The sequence below is a fragment of the Dendrobates tinctorius genome, unplaced genomic scaffold (genome assembly GCF_039654945.1).
Source record: "Dendrobates tinctorius isolate UK_male_01 unplaced genomic scaffold, ASM3965494v1 ptg000051l, whole genome shotgun sequence".
NCBI lineage: Eukaryota > Metazoa > Chordata > Amphibia > Anura > Dendrobatidae > Dendrobates > Dendrobates tinctorius.
In genome coordinates, this window is record NW_027361719.1 from 26,986,586 (window position 1) to 27,010,979 (window position 24,394).

At 44.0% G+C, this 24,394-nt stretch overlaps 1 protein-coding gene across 1 annotated transcript; it reads left to right on the forward strand.

Annotated features, from left to right (window-relative positions):
- Positions 1-533: 533 nt before the first annotated feature.
- Positions 534-23,424, forward strand: PTGES3 (prostaglandin E synthase 3). Its single transcript, XM_073576898.1, has 8 exons — positions 534-749; positions 11,798-11,911; positions 15,610-15,679; positions 17,124-17,222; positions 17,344-17,433; positions 17,523-17,585; positions 22,065-22,089; positions 22,241-23,424. Coding segments are annotated over exons 1-8 (483 nt in total). The 5' UTR covers positions 534-747; the 3' UTR covers positions 22,261-23,424.
- Positions 23,425-24,394: the final 970 nt, after the last annotated feature.

The following is a 24,394-nucleotide window of genomic DNA, read 5'->3' on the forward strand; positions in this document are numbered from 1 at the left end:
GGCTCGTTTTCTGGGCATGTGAAGTGCGCAGATGAATTTGTTAAAGGGATGACAATTCAGGATTCTTTTTTGTTAATACCCTTATGGGAGCTGCACCACGCGCTCCCTGATTGTGGCAGCGCAGGCGACGTATTTTCTACGTCAAAGAAGGGATGTGTTCTGCCGCCATCTAGTGGACACTCTGAAACCTGCACCTTTGTTCATTTTCATACCTCTCTAATGCAAATTTTTTATAAAACGCGAAAAAATGAACATTTTTTCCCGCACATAAATTGAGAACAAGCCCCAATCTCCGTATATAGCGCTCGTATTGTGGGCGCAGGGTTGCCGCTTCGTAGCGCTCGTTATCCCGGTGCTCTGCACACGCCTTCAGCACATAGCCTTATTGGGGCTTTCCCTCCGCCGTACGCGACTGCAGGCACCCGCTACACCTGTGGGGAGTGTGAGGGGATGACGGCGGTGACGTCATCACGCAGCCTTCTAAAGTGACGCTGAGCTCCCAGGGCAGCCGTTGGCGGGGGGAGGAGCTTCAGACTCCTGCGTCGCCCCGCCCCGCCCCGTCCCTCCTTTGTGTTGCCGCGAGATCACGCGCGCGCCTCCTCAGAGCGAGGCTGGGAGCAGACTCCGCCCGCCGCCGGTGACGTCACGCAGCAGGCCCGGGAGAGCTGGAGGAGGAGCTTAGCGCCGTGTGGCGGACACGACGAGAGAAAGCAGCGTGGAGCGGAAAGCCGGGAGCAGCACAGCAACATGTGAGTGGCCAGAGCTGAGGGCGCGGAGGTCTCCCCGGCAGGAGGGGCTGCCCGCCCTCGGGTCTCACACAAGAGCCGGCAGAGTGCCGCCGGGCCAGCCTTCTCTAGCATGGCGGCCGCTGGCCAGACCTTTACCCGTGTGTGTCGCTGGAGGTTGGGCCGCCCCTGTCCCGGCCACACCACGAGCTGTGATCCGCTTCCTCCATTCATTGCGGTGCGCATCTGCCATTACTGCGCCGTCACCTGCGCTCCGGGCCGCCGGCCGGGCAGGCTCCTCTGCTGCCCCCTACCGGCGCTGCCGGCTCCTGAGGGCCACGGTCACGTGTGCTTACTGCCGGCGGTCATCGCCCCATACCCCCACATCCAGTCACTGCCATGCCAATACTTCGTGATGGCGACTGCTGGTTAACCCTTTTACAACCAGGACATGTTCCCTGTTGGCGCATTAAAGGGAATCTGCCACCTATTTTTCGACTATCAGCTGCCGGCACCGCCATCAGGGGCTTATCTCCAGCATTCTGTAATGCTGTAGATAATCCCCGAAGTAACCTGAAAGAGAAGAATGAGTTATACTCACCGTGGGGCGGTCCGGTGCCTCCCATCTTCTAGCCATGACGTCCTCTTTTTTGCTTCCCTGTTGAGTGCAGAGTCCTGCAGGCGCAGGGAAAGATCAGAGAGCTCCGGTGCCTGCGCACTGCAGTACTCTGCTCTGCACTCAACAGGACAGAGCAGTGCGCCTGTGCCAGAGCCGCGACGGGAAGCAAAGAAGAGGACAGCATCGCTAGAAGATGGGAGGCACCGGACCGCCCCCCGGTGAGTATAATCTAACTCGTTGTTCTTCTCTTTCAGGTTACATCGGGGGCTTATCTACAGCATTACAGAATGCAGTGGCCGCATCTGATACTCAAAAAAAAAAATTAGGTGACAGATTCCCTTTAATGCCCCTTCACATGTTTGTTGTAAGGACCGTAGCGGAGGATTATTTGCTGGGTTAGTTGTAGTTAGGAATGATCCCACTTACTTTACCATAAAATATACTGAACACGCCCCCTCCCCCCAACAAAAAAAAATCTAATAATGATTGGAAGGAGGGCATGCTGCATTTGCCGTGTATTGGATGCTGAGCTCGCTCCATACATCTCTCACAGCTATATGGTCACAAGACGGCTAATAAATAAGTTGCTGAAAACGTAAATAGGACGCCTTCTTGACATTATAAAAGGCTAAATGGAATCTGTCATTAGGATGGTCCCTCCTGTATGGGCATGTAGGTCATAGGAAGCCATATAAAATGATGCGCTGGTATCTGCAATCTGATGTCTTATTCCAGAGGACTCCACTTGTTAAGATCTATGGGTTGGACATAGATCTCCCTGAGAATTGGCCTCCAGAGCTGCTTATACATGAAAGGGGAAGTTCCCAGTATGAGACATGTAATGGCCGACAGTCTTCTCAACTGAGAAGAACCCCCCCCCCCCCCCCCCCCCCACATATAACCCTGCAGTGTTCTTGTGTCATCACAGGGACGGTGCCGGATTATTCACTGCTCTGACTGTACAGTGCAGCATTTAGTACTGCACCCCCGGCCCTGACTGACAGCCGGCCCCAATGCCGAGCCAGTGTCAGGTGCAGTTACAGCCCCCCTCATGTAAACTCATAGTTGTGACTGAACCGGAATGCTGCCGGGTACTAGTGAGTGAGTGTGCTCATAGAGAACCTTCAGTGTGCTTCAGCTTCATGTGTCAGAACAGTGGTGACACATGCAGCTGCGGGGACTCAAACGTAGTATTCAAGCATGCTGAAGGTACTCTGAGCACACAAGCTTTTTCTATCATCACTACTGCCGGGGAGAATAAAGTTAATTTTTTCCCAGCGATGTGGATTCGGTATAAAATGGACAGAATCCTAAAATATATAATAAACTGGGTTCAGTGCAGGATGTGCTGCAAATGTTTTCATAATTTCAGAAGGTTATAAAATGTTCTATAAATGTGTTTTGTTTCTGATGTAAAGATTTTGGCATTTAGTTCAGATGAATCTGTGCTGCACTTTATGTACATGCTCAGTAGTGAGCAGTGCTGTGGGGTCGTAGATGAGATGACTCTGTGCTGCACTTTATGTACATGCTCAGTAGTGAGCAGGGCTGTGGAGTCATAGATGAGATGAATCTGTGCTGCACTTTATGCACATGCTCAGTAGTGACCAGTGCTGTGGAGTCGTAGATGAGATGAATCTGTGCTGCACTTTATGTACATGCTCAGTAGTGACCAGTGCTGTGGAGTCATAGATGAGATGAATCTGTGCTGCACTTTATGCACATGCTCAGTAGTGACCAGTGCTGTGGAGTCATAGATGAGATGAATCTGTGCTGCACTTTATGTACATGCTCAGTAGTGACCAGTGCTGTGGAGTCGTAGATGAGATGAATCTGTGCTGCACTTTATGCACATGCTCAGTAGTGACCAGTGCTGTGGAGTCATAGATGAGATGAATCTGTGCTGCACTTTATGTACATGCTCAGTAGTGACCAGTGCTGTGGAGTCGTAGATGAGATGAATCTGTGCTGCACTTTACATGCTCAGTAGTGACTAGTGCTGTGGGGTCATAGATGAGATGAATCTGTGCTGCACTTTATGTACATGCTCAGTAGTGACCAGTGCTGTGGAGTCGTAGATGAGATGAATCTGTGCTGCACTTTATGTACATGCTCAGTAGTGACCAGTGCTGTGGAGTTGTAGTTGAGATGAATCTGTGCTGCACATTATGTACATGCTCAGTAGTGACCAGTGCTGTGGAGTCGTAGTTGAGATGAATCTGTGCTGCACTTTATGTACATGCTCAGTAGTGACCAGTGCTGTGGAGTCGTAGATGAGATGAATCTGTGCTGCACTTTATGCACATGCTCAGTAGTGACCAGTGCTGTGGAGTCATAGATGAGATGAATCTGGGCTGCACTTTATGCACATGCTCAGTAGTGACCGATGCTGTGGAGTCATAGTGGAGATGAATCTGGGCTGCACTTTATGTACATGCTCAGTAGTGACCAGTGCTGTGGAGTTGTAGTTGAGATGAATCTGTGCTGCACATTACGTACATGCTCAGTAGTGACCAGTGCTGTGGAGTCGTAGTTGAGATGAATCTGTGCTGCACTTTATGTAGAGTGCCTACAAGTAGTATTCAACCCCCTGCAGATTTAGCAGGTTTGATAAGATGCAAATAAGTTAGAGCCTTCAAACTTCACACAAGAGCAGAATTTATTAACAGATGCATAAATCTTACAAACCAAAAAGTTATGTTGCTCAGTTAAATTTTAATACATTTTAAACATAAAAGTGTGGGTCAATTATTATTCAACCCCTAGGTTTAATATTTTGTGGAATAACCCTTGTCTGCAATTACAGCTAATAATCGTCTTTTATAAGACCTGATCAGGCCGGCACAGGTCTCTGGAGTTATCTTGGCCCACTCCTCCATGCAGATCTTCTCCAAGTTATCTAGGTTCTTTGGGTGTCTCATGTGGACTTTAATCTTGAGCTCCTTCCACAAGTTTTCAATTGGGTTAAGGTCAGGAGACTGACTAGGCCACTCCAACACCTTGATTTTTTGCCTCTTGAACCAGGCCTTGGTTTTCTTGGCTGTGTGCTTTGGGTCGTTGTCTTGTTGGAAGATGAAATGACGACCCATCTTAAGATCCTTGATGGGGGAGCGGAGGTTCTTGGCCAAAATCTCCAGGTAGGCCGTGCTATCCATCTTCCCATGGATGCGGACCAGATGGCCAGGCCCCTTGGCTGAGAAACAGCCCCACAGCATGATGCTGCCACCACCATGCTTGACTGTAGGGATGGTATTCTTGGGGTCGTATGCAGTGCCATCCAGTCTCCAAACGTCACGTGTGTGGTTGGCACCAAAGATCTCGATCTTGGTCTCATCAGACCAGAGAACCTTGAACCAGTCTGTCTCAGAGTCCTCCAAGTGATCATGAGCAAACTGTAGATGAGCCTTGACATGACGCTTTGAAAGTAAAGGTACCTTACGGGCTCTTCTGGAACGGAGACCATTGCGGTGGAGTACGTTACTTATGGTATTGACTGAAACCAATGTCCCCACTGCCATGAGATCTTCCCGGAGCTCCTTCCTTGTTGTCCTTGGGTTAGCCTTGACTCTTCGGACAAGCCTGGCCTCGGCACGGGAGGAAACTTTCAAAGGCTGTCCAGGCCGTGGAAGGCTAACAGTAGTTCCATAAGCCTTCCACTTCCGGATGATGCTCCCAACAGTGGAGACAGGTAGGCCCAACTCCTTGGAAAGGGTTTTGTACCCCTTGCCAGCCTTGTGACCCTCCACGATCTTGTCTCTGATGGCCTTGGAATGCTCCTTTGTCTTTCCCATGTTGACCATGTATGAGTGCTGTTCACAAGTTTGGGGAGGGTCTTAAATAGTCAGAAAAGGCTGGAAAAAGAGATAATTAATCCAAACATGTGAAGCTCATTGTTCTTTGTGCCTGAAATACTTCTTAATACTTTAGGGGAACCAAACAGAATTCTGGTGGTTTGAGGGGTTGAATAATAAATGACCCTCTGAATAAACTTTTCACAATTTAAAAAAAAATTAAACAAAGAAATAACATTCTTTTTTGCTGCAGTGCATTTCACACTTCCAGGCTGATCTACAGTCCAAATGTCACAATGCCAAGTTAATTCCGAATGTGTAAACCTGCTAAATCTGCAGGGGGTTGAATACTACTTGTAGGCACTGTACATGCTCAGTAGTGACCAGTGCTGTGGAGTCCTAGTTGAGATGAATCTATGCTGCGCTTTATGTACATGCTCCGTAGTGACCAGTGCTGTGGAGTCGTAGATGAGATGAATCTGTGCTGCACTTTATGCACATGCTCAGTAGTGACCGATGCTGTGGAGTCATAGTGGAGATGAATCTGGGCTGCACTTTATGTACATGCTCAGTAGTGACCAGTGCTGTGGAGTCGTAGATGAGATGAATCTGTGCTGTACTTTATGTACATGATCAGTAGTGAGGCAGTGTTGTGGAGTCGGAAGTCAGGGAAATTGAGGAGTCAGTGGTTTGGCTTAATGACTGCACAGCTTTGTTTTTTTTCCCCCTGCAGAGTTCTGCTAAGTGCAGGCGCTGGGCAGGTTTACTATTGCTATTAAAGGGATTCTGTCAGCAGGTGTGTATTTCCTCTTCTGAGAGCAGTGTGATGTAGGCAAAGAGAAGCTGAATCCATCGATGTATCACTTAGATTAGTGGGTGCAGCTGTTCTGATACAATTAGGCTATGTGCACACGTTGCGGATTGGTCTGCGGATATTTCCATGCGGATTTTGAAAAATCCGCAGGTCAGGAGACCTGCGGGTTTGCCCTGCGGTTTATCACCTCTACAATGGAGGAGATGGTAAACCGCAGCAGAATCCGCAGAAAAGAATGACATGTCAATTCTTTCTGCGGATTGGAAACCGCAGCAAAAACTGTGCGCACTGCAGTTTCCATTTTCCATAGGTTATAATGCTACTGTACACCGCAGCAGAAACTGCTGCGGATCCGCAGGGCCAAATCCGCTGCGGATCCGCAGCATGTGCACATACCCTGAGTGTACATGCACACGTTCATGAATTGGCAGCGCTTTGGACACAGTGCATGTCCGCAGCGTCCAAAGTGCTTCCAGCTATTGAACGCAGGTGAATCCTCATGTGTTCACTGAACCGTACGGATTCACCACTTCCAATACATTGTGCGGGTGAAATTTATCTTGTGGAGGCTCACATCTCTGCAAGATAGACATGCTGCAGTCTGGAAAGACATGCCGCATGTGAGACACGGGTGTCCCTGCACGCATAGTGGACATGGGATTTCTTAAAATCCCACCCAATATGCTGTAACATCTGGACACTGCACAAGCATGCAGCGTCCAACTCGCAGCGTTTACTGATCGTGTGCACAGACCCTGAGGGTGAGTGCACACAGTGCGGATTGAGCTGCGGATTTGCAGGTAAAACTGCAGGTAAAGTGACCTGCGGATTGGCCAGTGGTTTTCCCCTGCTGTTTGACACCTGGACAATAGAATAGGTGTCAAACCGCTGCGGAATCCGCAGAAAGAATGGACATGCTGCGGATTTAAAACCCCAGCAAATCCGCGCAGAAAAATCCGGTTTTGAAATCCCATAGACTTGCATTGTACTGTACAATGCCTGCGGATCTGCAGCAAAATCCACACCGTGTGCACTTACCCTTAAGGCCCCGTCACACTAAGCGATGGCAATATTGCTATAACGTCACTGGTTTTGTGACGCAGCAGTGATATTGCTAGCGATATCGCTATGTGTGATACTTACCTCCGATCGTCTCCCCCACTGGTTATTGCTGATCGTGCGAGAACGGCCTGGGCCATTTCTCGTTGTCAGCTTCCTGCTGTGGAGACGAGCGACGTGTGGATGCAGGCGGGAGAACGTCAGGATCGCCTCGTCTGACAGGTAAGTAACGACTGCTGCTATGTCGCTGGTGAGATCCGCCTGTGTGGCAGCTCACTAGCGACCACTTAGTGATGCACCAGCGATCCTGACCGCGTCATATCGTTGTCGGGATCGCTGGTGCATCGCTAAGTGTGACAGTACCTTTAGAGTTTTTAGATTTAGAATGAAGCAGAGCTGAGAAAGCTGCCCCCACCCCAGGCTCTGCATGTACAAAGTCCATAGACAGTGCTTAGTTGCCAGACTAGTTGGGCAATGTTAATCTCTTAGTGATAAATCCTTCACAGATGGTAAATTACAGCACTCTTTGACCAGTGGCTGCATCCCTGAATTCTGTGTTTCAGTCTCCTACTGTCTTCAGATTAGATAGCAAAAACCTGCTGACAGATTCCCTGTAACCTGCAGGTTAACAGCGTTTTTTCTGGTGACAGGTTCCCTTTAACAGCTATTTACATATTGAGAAAAATCTGGATTTCTGTGGAACCATTCATCACATTACAGATGGCAAGGTAGTATTTATTATGTAGCAAAATGAGGGAAGAATCCAGCTCCACGATATAGTAATTCTTTTGATGACGCAGGGTGCTGTGACACCTGAAGCCCGTTGATAACGCATCATTTGCTGCTATCTGTGCTGATACTTTTATCCTCTATGCTTGAAATATCAAGTGAATAAAGAATAGTTTTTTTCACTATCGTGGAGCTGGATTTTCCCCTCATTTTGCTACGTTTCACATCTTGACACGGCGGTTCCGTGCTCCGATTCCTGGGATGTCATAACTGGTGAGCTGGACTTTATTTTACCTATATAGTATTTATTATGCTTTGCTTATATAGCGACATCATATTCTGCGTCGCTTCTCAGACATTATCATCGCTGTCCCCATTGAGATTCACAATCGGAATCTCCGATCAGTATGTCTTTACAATGTGGGAAGAAACCCGTGCAATCTCGGGGAGAACATACAGCCCTCTTACGTGTCGTTTCCTTGGTAAGATTCGAACCCAGGACTGCAAAGCAGCCGTGCTAGCCCCTTGGGCATCGTTTGTCATCATCTTATGACCTGCGTGCCCGTATAGACGGCTTATGAGGGTTGATTCCTCTGACGCCACCGATTAGCAGCTTTCTGTCCATGGTGGTTTTCTGTGTACACTGTGTAGCCGTGGAGGGGTTGGGGATATCCCGAGCTCCTGACTATGGAGGACTGGCAGCAGGTCATCTAATCCTCTAATTAGCTCCTGTGGTTTCCTCCCACACGTCAAAGATAATACCTATGGGTAAAATACAGATTGTGAGCCCCTGTGGGGACAGCTATGATATCTGTAAAGTGCTGAGGAATTAATGGTGCTATGTGTGCAAAAAAATATATATATACGGTACATATGAAAACGACCCCCAGCAGCCCAGGAAGTGATTTCTTGAATCGGGGGCTTTGTCTCTACATTACGCTGCTTTTAATTAAAGCAGCAAAAAACTGATGACTGATTGCCTTTAAGTTCTGTTCACACTTGTGTCTTGAATTCTTTTTTCTCCGGCTTCGGAACAGAGAAACTGAATGCACATAGCAAACAAATGGGTGCCTTTGACCGCCAGCTCCCTGGCTTCTGTGTATTGAACGGAACAAAAATTTCTGTATTGTTCCCCTTTAGTTCTGTAAAAAAAAAAAAACTGATGTGCAAAGAAAATCAGACTGAGCACATCAGTCAGTGGCTCCCATTATATTTCAGTATGCATCGGTTTCCACTTAAAACACAGGTGTGAACAAAGCCTAACTTATATTTACGTCCAAATAAAGGACTGGACAAAAACCCACATCCTTAAAGTGATTTTGGGGAATAGCTTTCTCTTCCCATCAGCTTCGCTAGGTTAAAATATTAAACTGTGGCATTACTCGTCCTCCATAGTTCAAGTGCTGTGCTTCCACTGCTGCCTCCATCTTTGTTGACAGACTGCAGCAGTGACGTCATGACTACACAATACACAACTGCTGCAGCCAATCACTGGGCTCAGCAACTCTTATTTAGACAGCATGAGTCACTGAGCCTAGTGATTGGGCTTTGTTCACTTATTCTCCAGTCCTGACCACAGTCTGTCAACACACATGGTGGCAGAGACGAGGACAGTGCTGGATCTGGAGGGGGTAACACCCGAGTTTAATATGCTAACGTCATGGAAGCAGATGTGGAGGGAACAGTGATTCCTGGGAAATCCCTATGTAAGTATGAAAATAAGTTTCCATGTTCCTTGTAGTTTGCCTCTCCTTAACCACTTAAGGACCAGGCCATATTTGTCCTCATGGCTTCATTCAGACCTCTGTGTGTTATGGTTTGTACTCGGACCGTGATACATGGGTGTCTGAATTCAGAGAGAGAGAGAAAAATTTCCAGCTACAAAATTTGTGCCCCCCATACATTTAAGTGGGGTTGGGGTAAAGGTCTGCTATCTGAACCGAGCTTTGGACATAAAATTCAGTTGGGTACCAGAACCCGATCTTCCACGGGTCCGCGTATCCCTACTCCTGATAAGCTTTTGTTTGAAAAGGGTCCAGTGTGGACATGGCTGTGTGGATTGTGGTACGGTAAAGCCTCTGATTACAGCCCGCTTTTAGTATTGGAAGGGGCTTTGTACATGAGTTTTGTTATTGACAGCTAAATTCATAAGATTGAAGGAAATACGATGTATTTGCATAAGCTGTAGGTTAAATTGATGAGTAGCCCAAAAGCAGTTTCTCATCCACTTATACCAGCTCTGAATGCAGAAGAGCATTAGTAATATACAGTAGATCAGAAACATTTGGGTCCTATGATTGCCTAAGTAAAAATTTTTATGGAATTTAAAAATAAAATAAAAAATATATATTATTGGGTGAAGCGCCCTCTAATACCATGAAGTAAAGGGAGTGATCAGACTCCCAGCATATTTCCTGCTGACACGTGTAGTTTCCCAGTGACTTCTCGCAGCCTCTGGGAATTGTCATTAGGCAGACGGCCCTTTGTTACTGGAATGTTTCTGATGCGGACAGTGCCCTGTGCGAATCAGAAGTCCAGTGTTCTGTGCTGGGAGCCTGCTTTCTGCTGCTTGTCTGGAAAAGTATCTGCCTAATAAAGTGCCAGACCGCAGAGCATTCAGACTCTTCAGAGCAAGGTGGTGTGGACGGGTTCAGCTCGCTGTCTGAAGGGGTTTGACTGTGCCATGTGCAAAAGAGGTAGCTGAAATGTCTGCCCACCCCAATTGTATCCTATGCTAGGTGAAGAGAATGGGGCATCAGACTGCGCTGCTCGCCTGTCAGGATGATGGACTAGAGGAGTCCAAGTGGGTGTAATAGAAAATAGACTGACTTTCTATGCGTTTGGAGCAGCGCAGTCTGATGCCCCATTCTCTTCACCTAGCAAAGGATCATCACATCAGGGCTTCAGCTGCCAGTGCTAAGTGCAGTGGTTGTGTCTCACACAACCATAATAGGTGAGTGACTCATTGTCCCTCACGAATATTCCTTTTATCTTGGATAAGACCCTATGTGTGCTCTATATTCCTTCTAGCTAAATTGCTCCAATTTTATGGAGTCATCCAGATTTTACATTACCCCCGGTGTCTTCATGAGTGGGCTCCTGGTCTATACAGTTTGGATCACCTATTCTCATCATTGAATTAGTTTAGCGTTTTTGAGCACGTGTTCCTAGTTTTTGCAGTTTATAACTCATCTTTAACCAGCGTTGTCATGAGAATCTGTTTCATATGGTAATATTTAATTGTGTGATTATTTTATTTTTTTTTTTTTTCTTAAGTATTTAGTAATTAAGTGTTCTCATTTTGGCTTGTGTTGCTTAAAAAAATGTGCTTAGAGCGTTACACTATTACTCACAGATCGGCTGTCTTAATTGAACAGAGATGTTGCACTTCATGGTTAATGTAATATGCCATATTAATGAGCTCACTTGATCCTGTAGCCTAATTTCTAGATGGCACCCACATAAAATCTCACACCTATAGGCCTGCCACCAGGTCGAGCACTCAGTCTTTGCTCTTATTTCCTCTGCTATTAAAGTATTTGTATTATTTTTTAATCCACCGAATGTTCCCAGAGAGATGGGCACTATTTATTTAGTGCCAAGTAGCGATGCTCACAGGACTTTGGGGTTGTGTGATTATGCTGCTCTGCATTATTGTCGGGTGGACAATGCCTCTTTAGTGCTGCTTTTTCTTGTCTTTACCAAATAAGACCCATATCTGGAAGCGTGTGACAATTTAAAATTAAATACTTGGGGCCAGTGGGAATAAAATGAGGGTAAATTCTGCCCATGGTTGACTAAGTGATAGGTCTTTAAATCTCAATGGTAATACTTACCTGGGTGTTTGCGTTATTCCTTTTAGGGCTCATACCGATGTGTGGATTTCGGGTCCGATCACGAACTGACCACAAGTCTCACCGGAGCATGACTCCTTCATATATTTCCATAAGGCTGTCACGCTAGGTCCTGATCCGACCAGAATCCCCAGACCTCAGCATGAGCCCTAAATTATCATGTAGTTGTTACAAATCTTTCTTAATTGATCTATCTGTGTCCACAGGCAGCCAGCCTCTGCAAAGTGGTACGATAGGAGGGATTATGTCTTTATCGAATTCTGCGTTGAGGATAGCAAAGAAGTGAAAGTAGACTTTGAAAAAGATAAATTTACCTTCAGGTAAGTTCTGTCAGTGAGAACGCGTTCTGAAAATTGTAACGTATAATGATACAGACCTCACAGTACTAAATGCCTCATTAACCACAGCCTTTTATAGCCCTTGTTCAAGTGTTTTTCAAATCACCATGTACCCCCTTTTACCCCCTAGAGTGCCAGATATAGGGTACTACTAAGACCACAGCACCCACTACAAAGCTCCTGAATGCCTGTGCCAGCCACATGCCTCCAGTGTACAGTGCCAGGAAAGTCACATGTGCAATACTCCCTTCTCAGTATGTGTAGTAGGTGATTTCCCTGTGTTAGCAACTTGTGTTCTTTAAAATACTTAGTATCATTAACCCCTTGCCATGCTGGCATATACTGTTACATTGCTGCATGTAGGAATTTAACATAATTTGTCGTACTAATACTGCGCAGTGATGGCTCTAACACGGGAGCTGTGCCCACACTGGCATTTTTGAGTGCAGCCTTATGAGAAATAAAAACCTGTACATAATACCACATGCATAATGACCCATTTACAATAAAAAATTGCTTTCTTTTACTAAAAAAAAAAAATCAAACAAAATGCCAGAATTGCTGGGTTTTTACTTCTCAAAACCTCAAAGTGCTCAGTCGTGGGTACCCCAGAGTCCCCAATGCAAAAGTTGTCCCACAAAGTATTACAGTGCGTTTAAAAATGTAAGTCGCTGCTGCTGTTCCCACCTTCTGTTGGTAGTCTGGTCGGCTGCAGCCAATAACTGAATGGAACTGTTCTGCGGATTGGACGCACAGACCACAGCGCTCAGTTACTGGCCGCAGTGCTGACAATGTGACCTTAACACTCCAGATAATGCACAGCCTGGGTACAGGGGGGTTTCAAATTCTCTTTAATTGTAAAATGTAGCCATGATTTAGTATTAAGTGCTTCCAGCACATCTGGTCAGGTGGCTGTGAAGGGGGCCGCTTCTGATCCCACTCGCTAGGATCAGTGGTGGGATTTGCATAGCTTTAAATTACTAGCCTGTTTTGTGCCAGACTTCATTGTATTCATGCTCTTATTGAGGGCACTTGTTACAGCTTTCAAAAACTTGACTTATTGCCATTGTCACATCCCCAATGAGTATACGGCATGGGAGTTGCCCATATCTGCCCTTTCTCTTCTCTCCTGAGCTTCTCCTTGCTTGCATTGCACCCTAGAGCTCTCCTGTTATTGTTAGTTGAACCTGTGTGCAACCAACACTGAGACATGTTATAAAACTGTCTGCCCTGAACCTGTTTCGAGCCCCCTCGCAGTACAACATTCATGCTTACAAACAAATTGCCATCTTCTCTGTGGTTTTCCCTCTCCAACTGTTGTCATTAAGATATTCCCCTTGTGATCTGGGTGTTTGCAGATAAGTCTCTTGACATTTGCAGAAACAACCGTGCAGGGGATCTGTTGATGTCGGACTGTGACACTGAGGACAATAAATGACATTCTTAAATCTGTACTACAATTAACACGCTAAAGCTGGCTGTGCACACTTATTCCCCCTACGGTTAATACTTAAAATTAAATATGAGAAATGCATAGTGAACGTAATTTGTGTCCTATTGGATGATCCTGCAACCTTGCATCATAACCAAATAGCCAATAAAGACTCAGACTTAACTATTTAAAGAATTTTTATGAAAACTTAAGGTGCCCCCTCTAAGGGTGCTTTCACATTGCATTTAGTAGAGAACCGTGTGCACTACTAAGGAAGGTGCCGTAGTAGGATCCCACACCATAAAGTAATAAACATAAACTAGGCACTCAACTTAAAGATGTGTTTTTTTTGTCTTTTAATGTAGTCAAGGCAAAACGTTTCAGCCACATTTGGCCTTTATCAATTACAAACTATACAGGCGTGTCAGGGAGCTGACAAGCAGCGGATGCTGTGTCTTTCTCCAGGCGCGGTGTCAGGGAGCTGACAAGCAGCGGATGCTGTGTCTTTCTCCAGGCGCGGTGTCAGGGAGCTGACAAGCAGCGGATGCTGTGTCTTTCTCCAGGCGCGGTGTCAGGGAGCTGACAAGCAGCGGATGCTGTGTCTTTCTCCAGGCACGTGCACACATCCAGGTCCCCAGGCTTATTTACCAGTGGGGATTTTAACGTCCCATACTCTTGTGAAACTGACCATACTGAGACGTGCCTCACTAAATATCCACAGGATTCCCACGAATCCCTGACACGCCTGTATAGTTTGTAATTGATAAAGGCCAAATGCGGCCGAAACGTTTTGCCTTGACTACATTAAAAGACAAAAACATACATCTTTAAGTTGAGTGCCTAGTTTATTTTTATTCACATTGTATTTAGGCACCCGTTCAGTGGGATTGCATCGGAATCTCCCTCAAAACGTGATTCTGATTTATTTTTTCCTTCCACATTCCAAAAATTCCTGTGACGCACATGAAGGGTTAATAAACTTCTTGAATGTGGTGTTGAGCACTTTGAGAGGTGCAGCTTTTTAGAATGGTGTCAGTTTTGGGTATTTTCAGTCATATAGGGCCCTCAAAGCCACTTCAAATGTGTGGTCATTCCAAAAAAAAAAATGGTTTTGTAAATTTTGCTGTAAAAATGAGAATTCTCTGATCATCTTTTAACCCTTATAACTTCCTAGTAAAAATAAAAACAAGTTTCAAAAATTGCGCTGATGTAAAGTAGACATGTGGGAAATATTATTTATTAACTATTTTGTGACATATTTATAATTTAAGGTCATCAAACTAAAAGTTAGAAAATTGCCAAATTTCCAATCTTTTCACAAATAAGCACAAGTCATATCAAAGAAATTTATGACTATCATGAAGTACAATGTCACCAAAAATAATCTTAATCACTGGAATTCGTTGAAACGTTCCAGAGTTATGACCTCCTAATGTGACAGTGGTCAGAGTTGGGAAAAATTGGCTTGGTCAGGAAAGTGAAAACAGGCTTCAGTGTGAAGGTGTTAAGAAGTGAAATCATGACCCGGATTTTATATGTAAAGATTTTTTTTGCCGGCACAGTAATAGCATGTCTGAGCAATATATGCCATTGTTATGAAATGGGAATATCCCTTTAATTATGTGGTGTTTTGCATACGTTATTTTAAGGAACACACCGCAAACCTAAAACTCTAAGGCTGGCTATCTCCACCAACATTCCCAAATACTCCTGTGTTCTACATCAGAAAGCCACCGACTGATACGTTGGCCGATGGCTTACCCTCAGGGAGGACAATGTGATAGCCAATCCGAAATTGAAAATGCATGAGCAACATCTCTCCCCACCATCATTTGGCCGGTGCCCCCATATACATTAGACCATTGACCGAACCGTCAATATCTGTGGGTTCAGGTGACATTATTTTGTGTATTGGGGCCTTTACACCTGGTGCAGGGCCTGGAGGGTAGATGTGACACATGGATTCTTTGGTGTCATGCAACACCCCCTAATGCCATGCACCAGGCAAACGTTTATAAACGTAGTCGTGGTGCTTCTTTAATCTAGTGCGCCATTAACTGGGAAAGGGGTAAATAAGGTGAACAATAAAAACTGATTGTTTACTCCATAAATGCTGAATATCCACTATAAATTGAGACATGTTGCTTCCTTTGGTAGTTCTTGCCTTTGACATAAATGTAATTTCATGAATGGAGGAAAATGCGTTGACTGCTTCTCACCCTAGTATTCTGTCTTTGTCATTTTGCAGTTGTCTGGGAGGGGCCGATAACATTAAACACTTAAATGAAGTCGACCTGTATCAGTCTATTGATCCCAATGTAAGTTTTTTGTTTGTTTTTTTTGCTATTAAAGTACCGTTCCAGGGTTCTTTGCTCCCCCCCCCCCTCCCCATTTAAAGGGAACCTGTCACCCCCCCCCCCAGGCATTTTTAAGTAAAAGCCACTTTGTGCAGCACTAATGCTGCATCCTGTCAAGGTGGCTCTTTTACTTAGCTTCCCTTCCACCGCCAAAATAATCGTTTATAAAATTGTTCAAAAATACCTGAAATTTGACACGGGGCAGGTCTTTCCCCCTCTGACAGACGCCTCGCATCCATCACTCATTTTGTAATTGGCGCCGCCTCATCAATTTTCTTTTGAAATGCGGCACCTGCGCTGTACTATATCTTCTTGGGCATGCGCAGTCAGCGCTGCCCATGCTCTCACATCACATCCCGGCCTTCATATCGTGCGGCCACAGATCCCGCCCCAAAGTCGCTTATGATTTATTCACACTGCGGGGCTGGGAATCTCGTGCATGAGAGCTGCAGATAACTACTGCGCATGCCTGAGATTCCCAGCCCCGCAGTGTGAATAAATCATAAGCGACTTTGGGGCGGGATCTGTGGCCGCACGATATGAAGGCCGGGATGTGATGTGAGAGCACGGGCAGCGCTGACTGCGCATGCCCAAGAAGATATAGTACAGCGCAGGCGCCGCATTTCAAAAGAAAACTGAGGAGGCGGCGCCAATTACGAAATGAGTGATGGATGCGAGGCGTCTGTCACAGCCTAACTGTGGTTATAAGTGTAAGGGGAAAGACCTGCCCCCTGTCAAATTTCAGGTATTTTTGAACAATTTTATAACCGATTATTTCGGCGGTGGAAGGGAAGCTAAGTAACAGACACCTTGACAGAATGCAGCATTAGTGCTGCACAAGGTGGCTCTTTTACTTAAAAACGCCTGAGGGGGGTGACGGGTTTCCTTTAACTCTGTTCAGGGTGTACATTCACATACTTACAGGTTGCAGTCTTCTGCTGTTGCAGTGCTGTGCCAATCTTCTACTGGACCAAGTGACCACAGTTGTGACTAGCTGGCTTAGTTCCGGTTGCACCACTGAAGTTTCACTCAATATAAATCTGCGAGTCAGAGCGAGGCCCCCATAGACTTATATTAAGAGCAGGTAACAGTCTGTGGTGTGATCTGGCAAGGAAGAGCTGCTGTCACAAGATGGCAGAGAGGCTCCAGAACTATGCTGGAAATGACAGGCTGTGAATGCACACATTGAACATACATTAATGATAGCAATATGATGCTGGAAAATACAGCAGAATGGTACTTTAACCTATAGTGTGTAAGGTTAATAGATGGTTGGAGGGTATGCTAGTATTGTAGCTAGGGAATCTGTCCATGAACCATTGTGCAGAATGCCTGCTACATCAGTGCCTCTACTAACAATAGGCGTGAAAACTGTTCATCTCATGGTCTTCTTTTCTCCTGATAGGAGTCTAAACGTAAAAGAACAGACAGATCTGTCCTGTGCTGTTTACGAAAAGCAGAATCTGGCCAGTCGTGGCCAAGACTGACAAAAGAGAAGGCAAAGGTAGCTTTTGTTTTCTTTATCGTAATCTTCTAAACTCTCCCTATTTTGTGTTTCAACTTGTAGTAGGACACTAGTTGCTGCTATATTACCACCTTACATCACATTGGTCATTTATTTACAGCTGAATTGGCTTAGTGTGGACTTCAACAACTGGAAAGATTGGGAAGATGACTCAGATGAAGACATGTCCAACTTCGACCGCTTTTCCGAGGTTAGAGACTTCACTAGTTTTCTTTTAGAGCTCTTCATTCAGACCAGCTGTAATCCATGGTTTCCCCTAACAATGGTTCCTTTTTACAGATGATGAACAATATGGGAGGAGATGAAGATGTAGACTTACCAGAAGTAGATGGTGCAGATGATGTAAGTTTTTTTTAAAACGTTAACAAGTTGTGATTTCTCCAGATTTATTAGTCTTGTAATAAGACATTTCCTCAATTTTTATAGTTCAATTTCACATTATTTGATTATTTTTGTTAATTGCCTCCATCAATGTAGCATCAACTCTTCAAAGTCCAGGTGTGACTGTTAAAATCCTGGCCTATTTCTTCAGTCTTCCCCTATGGGAGCAGTTATTGCAGTTACTTGTGACAATCTCATGAATTGTGGCAGGTGTAGAACTTTTCCTCATAACATGTTGAGGTCATGTAATCAAAAGTCAAACCCTAAAAATATATATTGTATTAAAGAGCGAGGACTTTTTTTAGTTGGAGTAGACCCGTCGTCATTTGTAGTAAATTGCCTTACTTTGCCTAGTTGGCGCAGCTTTACATTGCTGTAATGTACAATTTTTATGGTTCAGTAAGCTTTTGTAAAACATCAGAATTTACAATAATGGAAAACATACCTTCCGCATAAAGTAATATGCGCCAAGTACATCACCTGAGTTTTAAAGAGTGGATGGAAGACTTCTTGAATGTGTCCCAATACTAACTACTAAACACACTCCAGTAATGGTACTCCTCAGATAAATGAAACTAAGGAATGGTAATGTTCTAAGAAAAATGTACTAGCGTAAAACCCGTATCATAAGTTTTGAAAAAATTCCCACGGCCTGTGTACCCATATCACTATAGCTCCTCCATCTGCTGGATCTTGGAAAGCCCTGAGATCCACTCCTTCAGGGGCGGCGGTGCTAAGTTTCCAACATGTATACTTGTACTCCCCAGCAGTCTGGTAAAAGAAACCATAGGATGCCTCTTATCTTTATCTAAGGAGGTAAAACCAGGCAGCATGTAAATAAGCCAGGGAAGGGGTCCATCTTGATCACAGGTGAGACCTGATTGCAGAGCTGGTTCACTATTCCTGAATGAAGCAATGATATTAAATGACTACTATGTGTGTTGGTGTGTGCTCGCTACTTCCCCCACAATGCCAACGCCTCTCTGGGCAATAGATGTAGATTCCATGCAGATATGCTGTACCATCTAGTTAACTTGTAGTTTACAAGAAACTACAGATGTGCGTAATGGAAAAAGCCCTCAACCAGATCCAAGTTAAAGGATTGCCCCAAATTTGTTTCCCAAGCATGTATAATAGGAGCCAGTGAGGTAGTCTTTGCCTCAGCCAGTGACCTAAAGTAAGGAAGTGATGCGTGAGATAATGTTTGCAAATAGATTCAAAAGTGTGATCTCTAAAACCGGTAGAAACAAATTGATAAGCTCCCACACCCCCCTGGACAACTCTTGAACGAAAGAGGATTGTTTAGTAATGAACCCACTGTTTGGATATGTGCAGAACGTGGTATGCCTAACAGGTGGTAGGGTTACCGAATATGGGGTGCACGCAGAAGGGAAATGCTGCATAGGGGAGTGGGCTCCCTAGATCTGGAGGATGGTGGCTACAAAAACACATGAGACTGAGTAAGACTTCTGCTTTCTTTGTGCGATGGAACTAATGAAGGATACAACAAATTTCTTGCCGCTGTACGGTATCTTTGGAGTTCTGGAGGTGTAATCTCACTTCTGTTTTTGCCTTGATAAAATGGTTATTTTATTTTCCCTCAAAAAAAATTAAGCAATGATTAAGCGACTAACAGAAGCTGCTTGGTATATGGATGGGTATGATTTAAAGGGAACCTGTCAGCAGTTTTGGCTGATATAAGATATGGCCACCGCCTTTCAGGGCTTATCTACAGCATTCTATAATGTTGTAGATAAGCCACCGGTCCGACCTGCAAGATAAGAAAAATAAGTTTTATTATACTTACCGGGGGCGGTCCGGTCCGATGGGTGTCGCAGGTCCTAGTCCGGCGCCTCCCATCTTGCGATGCCGCCCTCCTGTTGCTTCATCACTCCCCGGCATCACGCTCCTGAACAGGCGTACTTATGTGCTCTGTTGCGGGGCAGAGCAAAGTACTGCAGTGCTCAGCCGCTGGGCCTCTGATTTTTCCCAGCACCTGCGCATTGCAGTACTTTAGTCTGCCCTCAACAGGGCAGATAGTACGCCTGCGCAAGAGCGCAGTGCCGGGGAGCCATAAAGCAAGCAGGAGGATGGCAATCATAAGAAGATGGGAGACGCCAAACCTGTGACACCCTTCGGACCGGACAGCCCCCTCGGGTGAGTATAATAAAACTTATTTTTCTTATCTTACAGGTCGGATGGGGGGCTTATCTACAGCATTATAGAATGCTGTCAAATCGGCTGTCATGTGCCTCGATAGATGCGGGCTCAGCGCCTGAGCTCCCCTCCGGAGGGGTGGGTGGAGACGCAACATATGATGTATATATACATCGGTGTGAAAGTATTTGCCCCCTTCCTGATTGCCTATTCTTTTACATGTTTGTCATATGTTAAGTGTTTCAGATCACCAAACAAAGATAACACATGTAAACATAAAATGCAGTTTTTAGATGGAGGTCTTAAAGGAAAAAAAAATCCAAACCTACAGGCCCCTGTGTGAAAGTGATTGCCCCCTAAACCTAATAACTGGTTGGACCACCCTTAGCAGCAACAACTGCAATCAAGCAATTGCAATGAGTCTTTCACAATGCTGTAGATGAATTTTGGCTTACTCTTTGCAGAATTGTTGTAATTCAGCCACATTGGAAGGTTTCCGAGCATGAACTGTTTTTTAAGGTCATGCCAGAGCATCTCATTCGGATTAAGGTCAGGACTTTGACAAGACCACTCCAAACTCTTAATTTTGTAAGCTTTTCAGAGGTGGACTTGCTGGTGTGTTTTGGATCATTGTCCTGCTGCATAACCCAAGTACACTTTAGCTTGATCTCGCGAACACAGATGGCCGGACATTCTCCAGGATTTTTTGGTAGCAGAATTCATGGTTCCATTTACCACAGCAAGTCTCTAGGTTCTGAAGAGGCAAAACAGACTCACACCATCACACTACCACCACCATATCTTACTGTTGGTGTGATGTTCCTTTTCTGAAATCGTGTTACTTCTACGTCAGGTGTAATGGGGCATACACCTTCCAAAAAGTTCCAACTTTTGTCTTGTCAGTCCATAGAGTATTCTTCCAAAAGTCTTGTGGATCAAGATTTTCTGGCAAAACTGAGATGAGCCTTTGTTCTTATTGGTCAGCAGTGATTTTCGTCTTGGAACTGTGGTAAGCAGGCCATTTTTGCCCAGTCGTTCCTATGGTGGAGTCATAAACATTGACCTTAACTGATGCAAGTGGGGCCTGCAGTTCTATGGATGTTGTTGTGGGGTCGTTTGTGACCTCTTTGATAAGTCTTCGCCTCACTCTTGGGGTAATTTTGGTCGGCTGGCCTCTCCTGGGAAGGTTCACCACTGTTCCATGTTTTTTCTATTTGTGTATAATGGCTCACTGGTTCGCTGTATTCCCAAAGCTTTAGAAGTGGTTTTATAACCTTTTTCCAGACTGATAGATCTCAATTACTTTGTTTCTCATTTGTTCCAGAATTTCTTTGGATTGCGGCATGATATCTAGCTTTGAGGTGTTTTGATCTACTTCACTTTGTCAAGCAGGTCCTATTTAAGTGATTTCTTGATTCAGGTGTGGCAGTTATCAGGCCTGGTTGTGGATAGGGAATATTAACTGTGCTTCCTAAATTAACCACAGTTAATTTGTGTTAAGTGGGGAGGGGAGGTGCAATTACTTTTTCACACAGGGCCCTGTAGATTTGGATTTCTTTTTCCCTTAATAAAGACCTTCATTTAAAAACTGCATTTAGTGTTATCTTTGTCTAATAATTTTAAGTATGTTGGTCTGAAACATTTTAAGTGTGACAGACATGCACATGAATAGGATATTGGCAAGGGGGCAGTTTTTCACACAACTGTATGTCATATCGTGACGAGGTTAAAGCCTGTTTTCTGCCAATCTAGTTAAGCAAGTCTGTCATTTAGAAAGGTCTGACTTAGTGGTCTCCAAAAGAGAGAAAGTATAAGCAAAACATGTTCTCCAAATTAGCAATAATAAAGTTTACCTAAACGTGATATGAGAGAGTAGTATTAAAATGAGTTCTATAATTGTTCCATATTCTCTCTCCAATGAGATTAATGCACACGTTTTAATTATACCACCATACAGTAATATAATTGTTCTTAAGTTACATCTGTACACCTGTGAATTAAGCAGCTTCTATCCGTGATTAGCATTGAGATGAATGGCAGACTTTTTTTTTTTTATTTTACTCATTTATATAGCGCCATTAATTCCACAGCGCTTTATAGACATTATCATTGCTGTCCCTGATGGGGCTCACAATCTAAATTCCCTATCAGTGCGTCTTTTGAATATCAGTAAATCCTTTTTTTTTTGTTCCTTACTACATCATGCATGTGTTGTCCTGGAAAAGTTTTCTCATTACTTTCTCACAAGTGGTAATCTGTGTTTTTGTTTTTTTCTCCCATTAGGACTCGCCAGACAGTGATGATGAAAGTAAGTTGTATTCTCAGAATTCTAGGCCGAGACACAAACAATTTGAGAATGTATTATGCCTATAATAAGATTCACTATGTATATTAATTATGGTTTTCATAATATATAAAAATTATTTGTTTTAACACATACTTTTTTTAATTTCTTCTAGAAATGCCTGACCTGGAGTAAGAATAAAGAGCATCCTAAAATTGGGAGGAGGGTGGGAGAATGGGTGGAAAGAATATTTCAACACTCTGCAACAATTGCCGATACCCAAGTTGTAAATACAGAGTACTTCCAGTCAGCCTTGTACGTGTATCACCGAATGGCGCTTACCTGGGGTTAGGAGTTACAATTGTACAGGACATCCCTTAAACCTTAATGCTAAGGAGCTGCTATTTTAAATGACAACTATTCTAGATTTGCGCATATAGTATATCCCTTATGACTTGTGGGTAGTCAGTTTTCATTAACTGTTTACATGAGAGCATGTTTTCTCCAGAAGTAAATGTTTAATTAAAAACTGTTAAACTGTATCCAGCTATGGTGAACTTATTCAGACCATTAGACTTTAAAGGTGGGGGTCTGGGATGTAATTTATGACCCATATGTCTGGGGTTCTGATACTCATTAAGATGAGAGCTGCTCTATACAGCTAGTGGCTGATAAGAGTACTGTTGCTTCCCATTTTTAAATGGGTGATAAGTAATAGTACTTGAGTGGTCACTGGGCAATCTACCGTATTTGGTTTTCTGCCCCCCAGTTGTGCTGGAGCATTTTTCACCTGAAAAGGTGGGGTGTCGGACCCCCATCAATCACCTATTGATGACCTAAGTCTTACACAAGCCCTTTAAGTAAAGAGTCACTTGTATTTATTTAGGATTTTTAATAGATACAATGATTAAGGTTTCTGGATACACTAAGGCTAGATTCCGCATATCTGTGTGTGATGATCCGAGCACAGACCATGATCTAATGGCTACCGAGTTAGGGTCAGGAGACCCGCAGCCGGACCGTGCTCGGGCTGTGAGGCACGGATGTGTGAATCTAGCCTTAGGTGTATGAGACTATCCCACTTGTAACCACGAGTCCTGTACAATTGGTCTAACCCCTTTGCATTTCCACCTTGGAAGAGTGTAGACAGTTGTACATTGTTTCTCTCATCAGTCTGTACATTTAGACCAAATTGTATTTGCACTGTCACAGTATATATTAAAAAGGAAAGAGTAACAATGTTAATACACTATACTGTTTTGTTTTGTTTAATCGGGTGAAAAGCCTAAGTTGTATTGGAATTGATGGGGATTTTTTTAATTGTCTGCATTATTTCTAATAAACTATTAAGAGACTTAATTCTGATTATTTTCTTTATGTATTTAAAGTATTTGACCTGTTCGTTTTTTGTTTTTTCTTTTTACCTTTTTAACAATATAAGTCTCGCACACAAGTTGATGTAGAGAGTAGCGGGTATTCAACGGCCTTATTTTATTAGACACATTTAGAGATAGTGGGGCAGATTTACTAATTCTCTGCAATAGTTCAAATTTAGGTCAGCACACCAAAAATAGAAGTTGATCCAGCACTTCAATGAAATTTAAAACTTTTTTGTTTTGTTTTCCCAAATAAAAGTACAACCAGCCTTGTTTGTAAGTTTCTCAGGGATTTTTCCTCCGATTAGGCCATTTTTTGATGATTTTAACCAGGTGAAAAACAAGAACACTGGATCAGTTATTATTTTCAGTTTGCTCTTGCTGTGGAATTGTGATCCTTTGCACTCACTGGATAGGTAAGCTGTCTCCTCATCTTTGTTCTGTTATAAAAAGTCTTAAAATTCACCAAATTTGTTGTTAATGTTGAATGATAAATTTGGTAAAACTTTAGACAACATTTGTTTTAATGTTATATATACCGCTTCTCATTTGCATACTAATTTTGCACCTAGAAAAATATTTCGAATTGAGTCCTCAATGGTTGATACCTTTTAATGGCTAACTGAAAAGATAACAAATTGCAAGCTTTCAAGACTACTGAGGTCTCTTCATCAGGCATCGACTAATTCAAAATCTGAAGAAAAACATATTTATGCACAACACAGCACAGAAAAAGTGCAATGAATAAGACAAGTGACATGACATGAAGCAGAAATGTATCATTATGGGAGAGTGATCAACAGTTGTGGCCATAAATATTGGAACAGGTCATAGATAAGGAGTGTGAATGTTTTATAGGCTGGTTCTGTGTTGTGATGCCCCCATAAGGTCTTAGGGGCAAATTTTTTATTTGATGTAAAAAGACCTAAATCCTTGCAACACATTCATTCCTG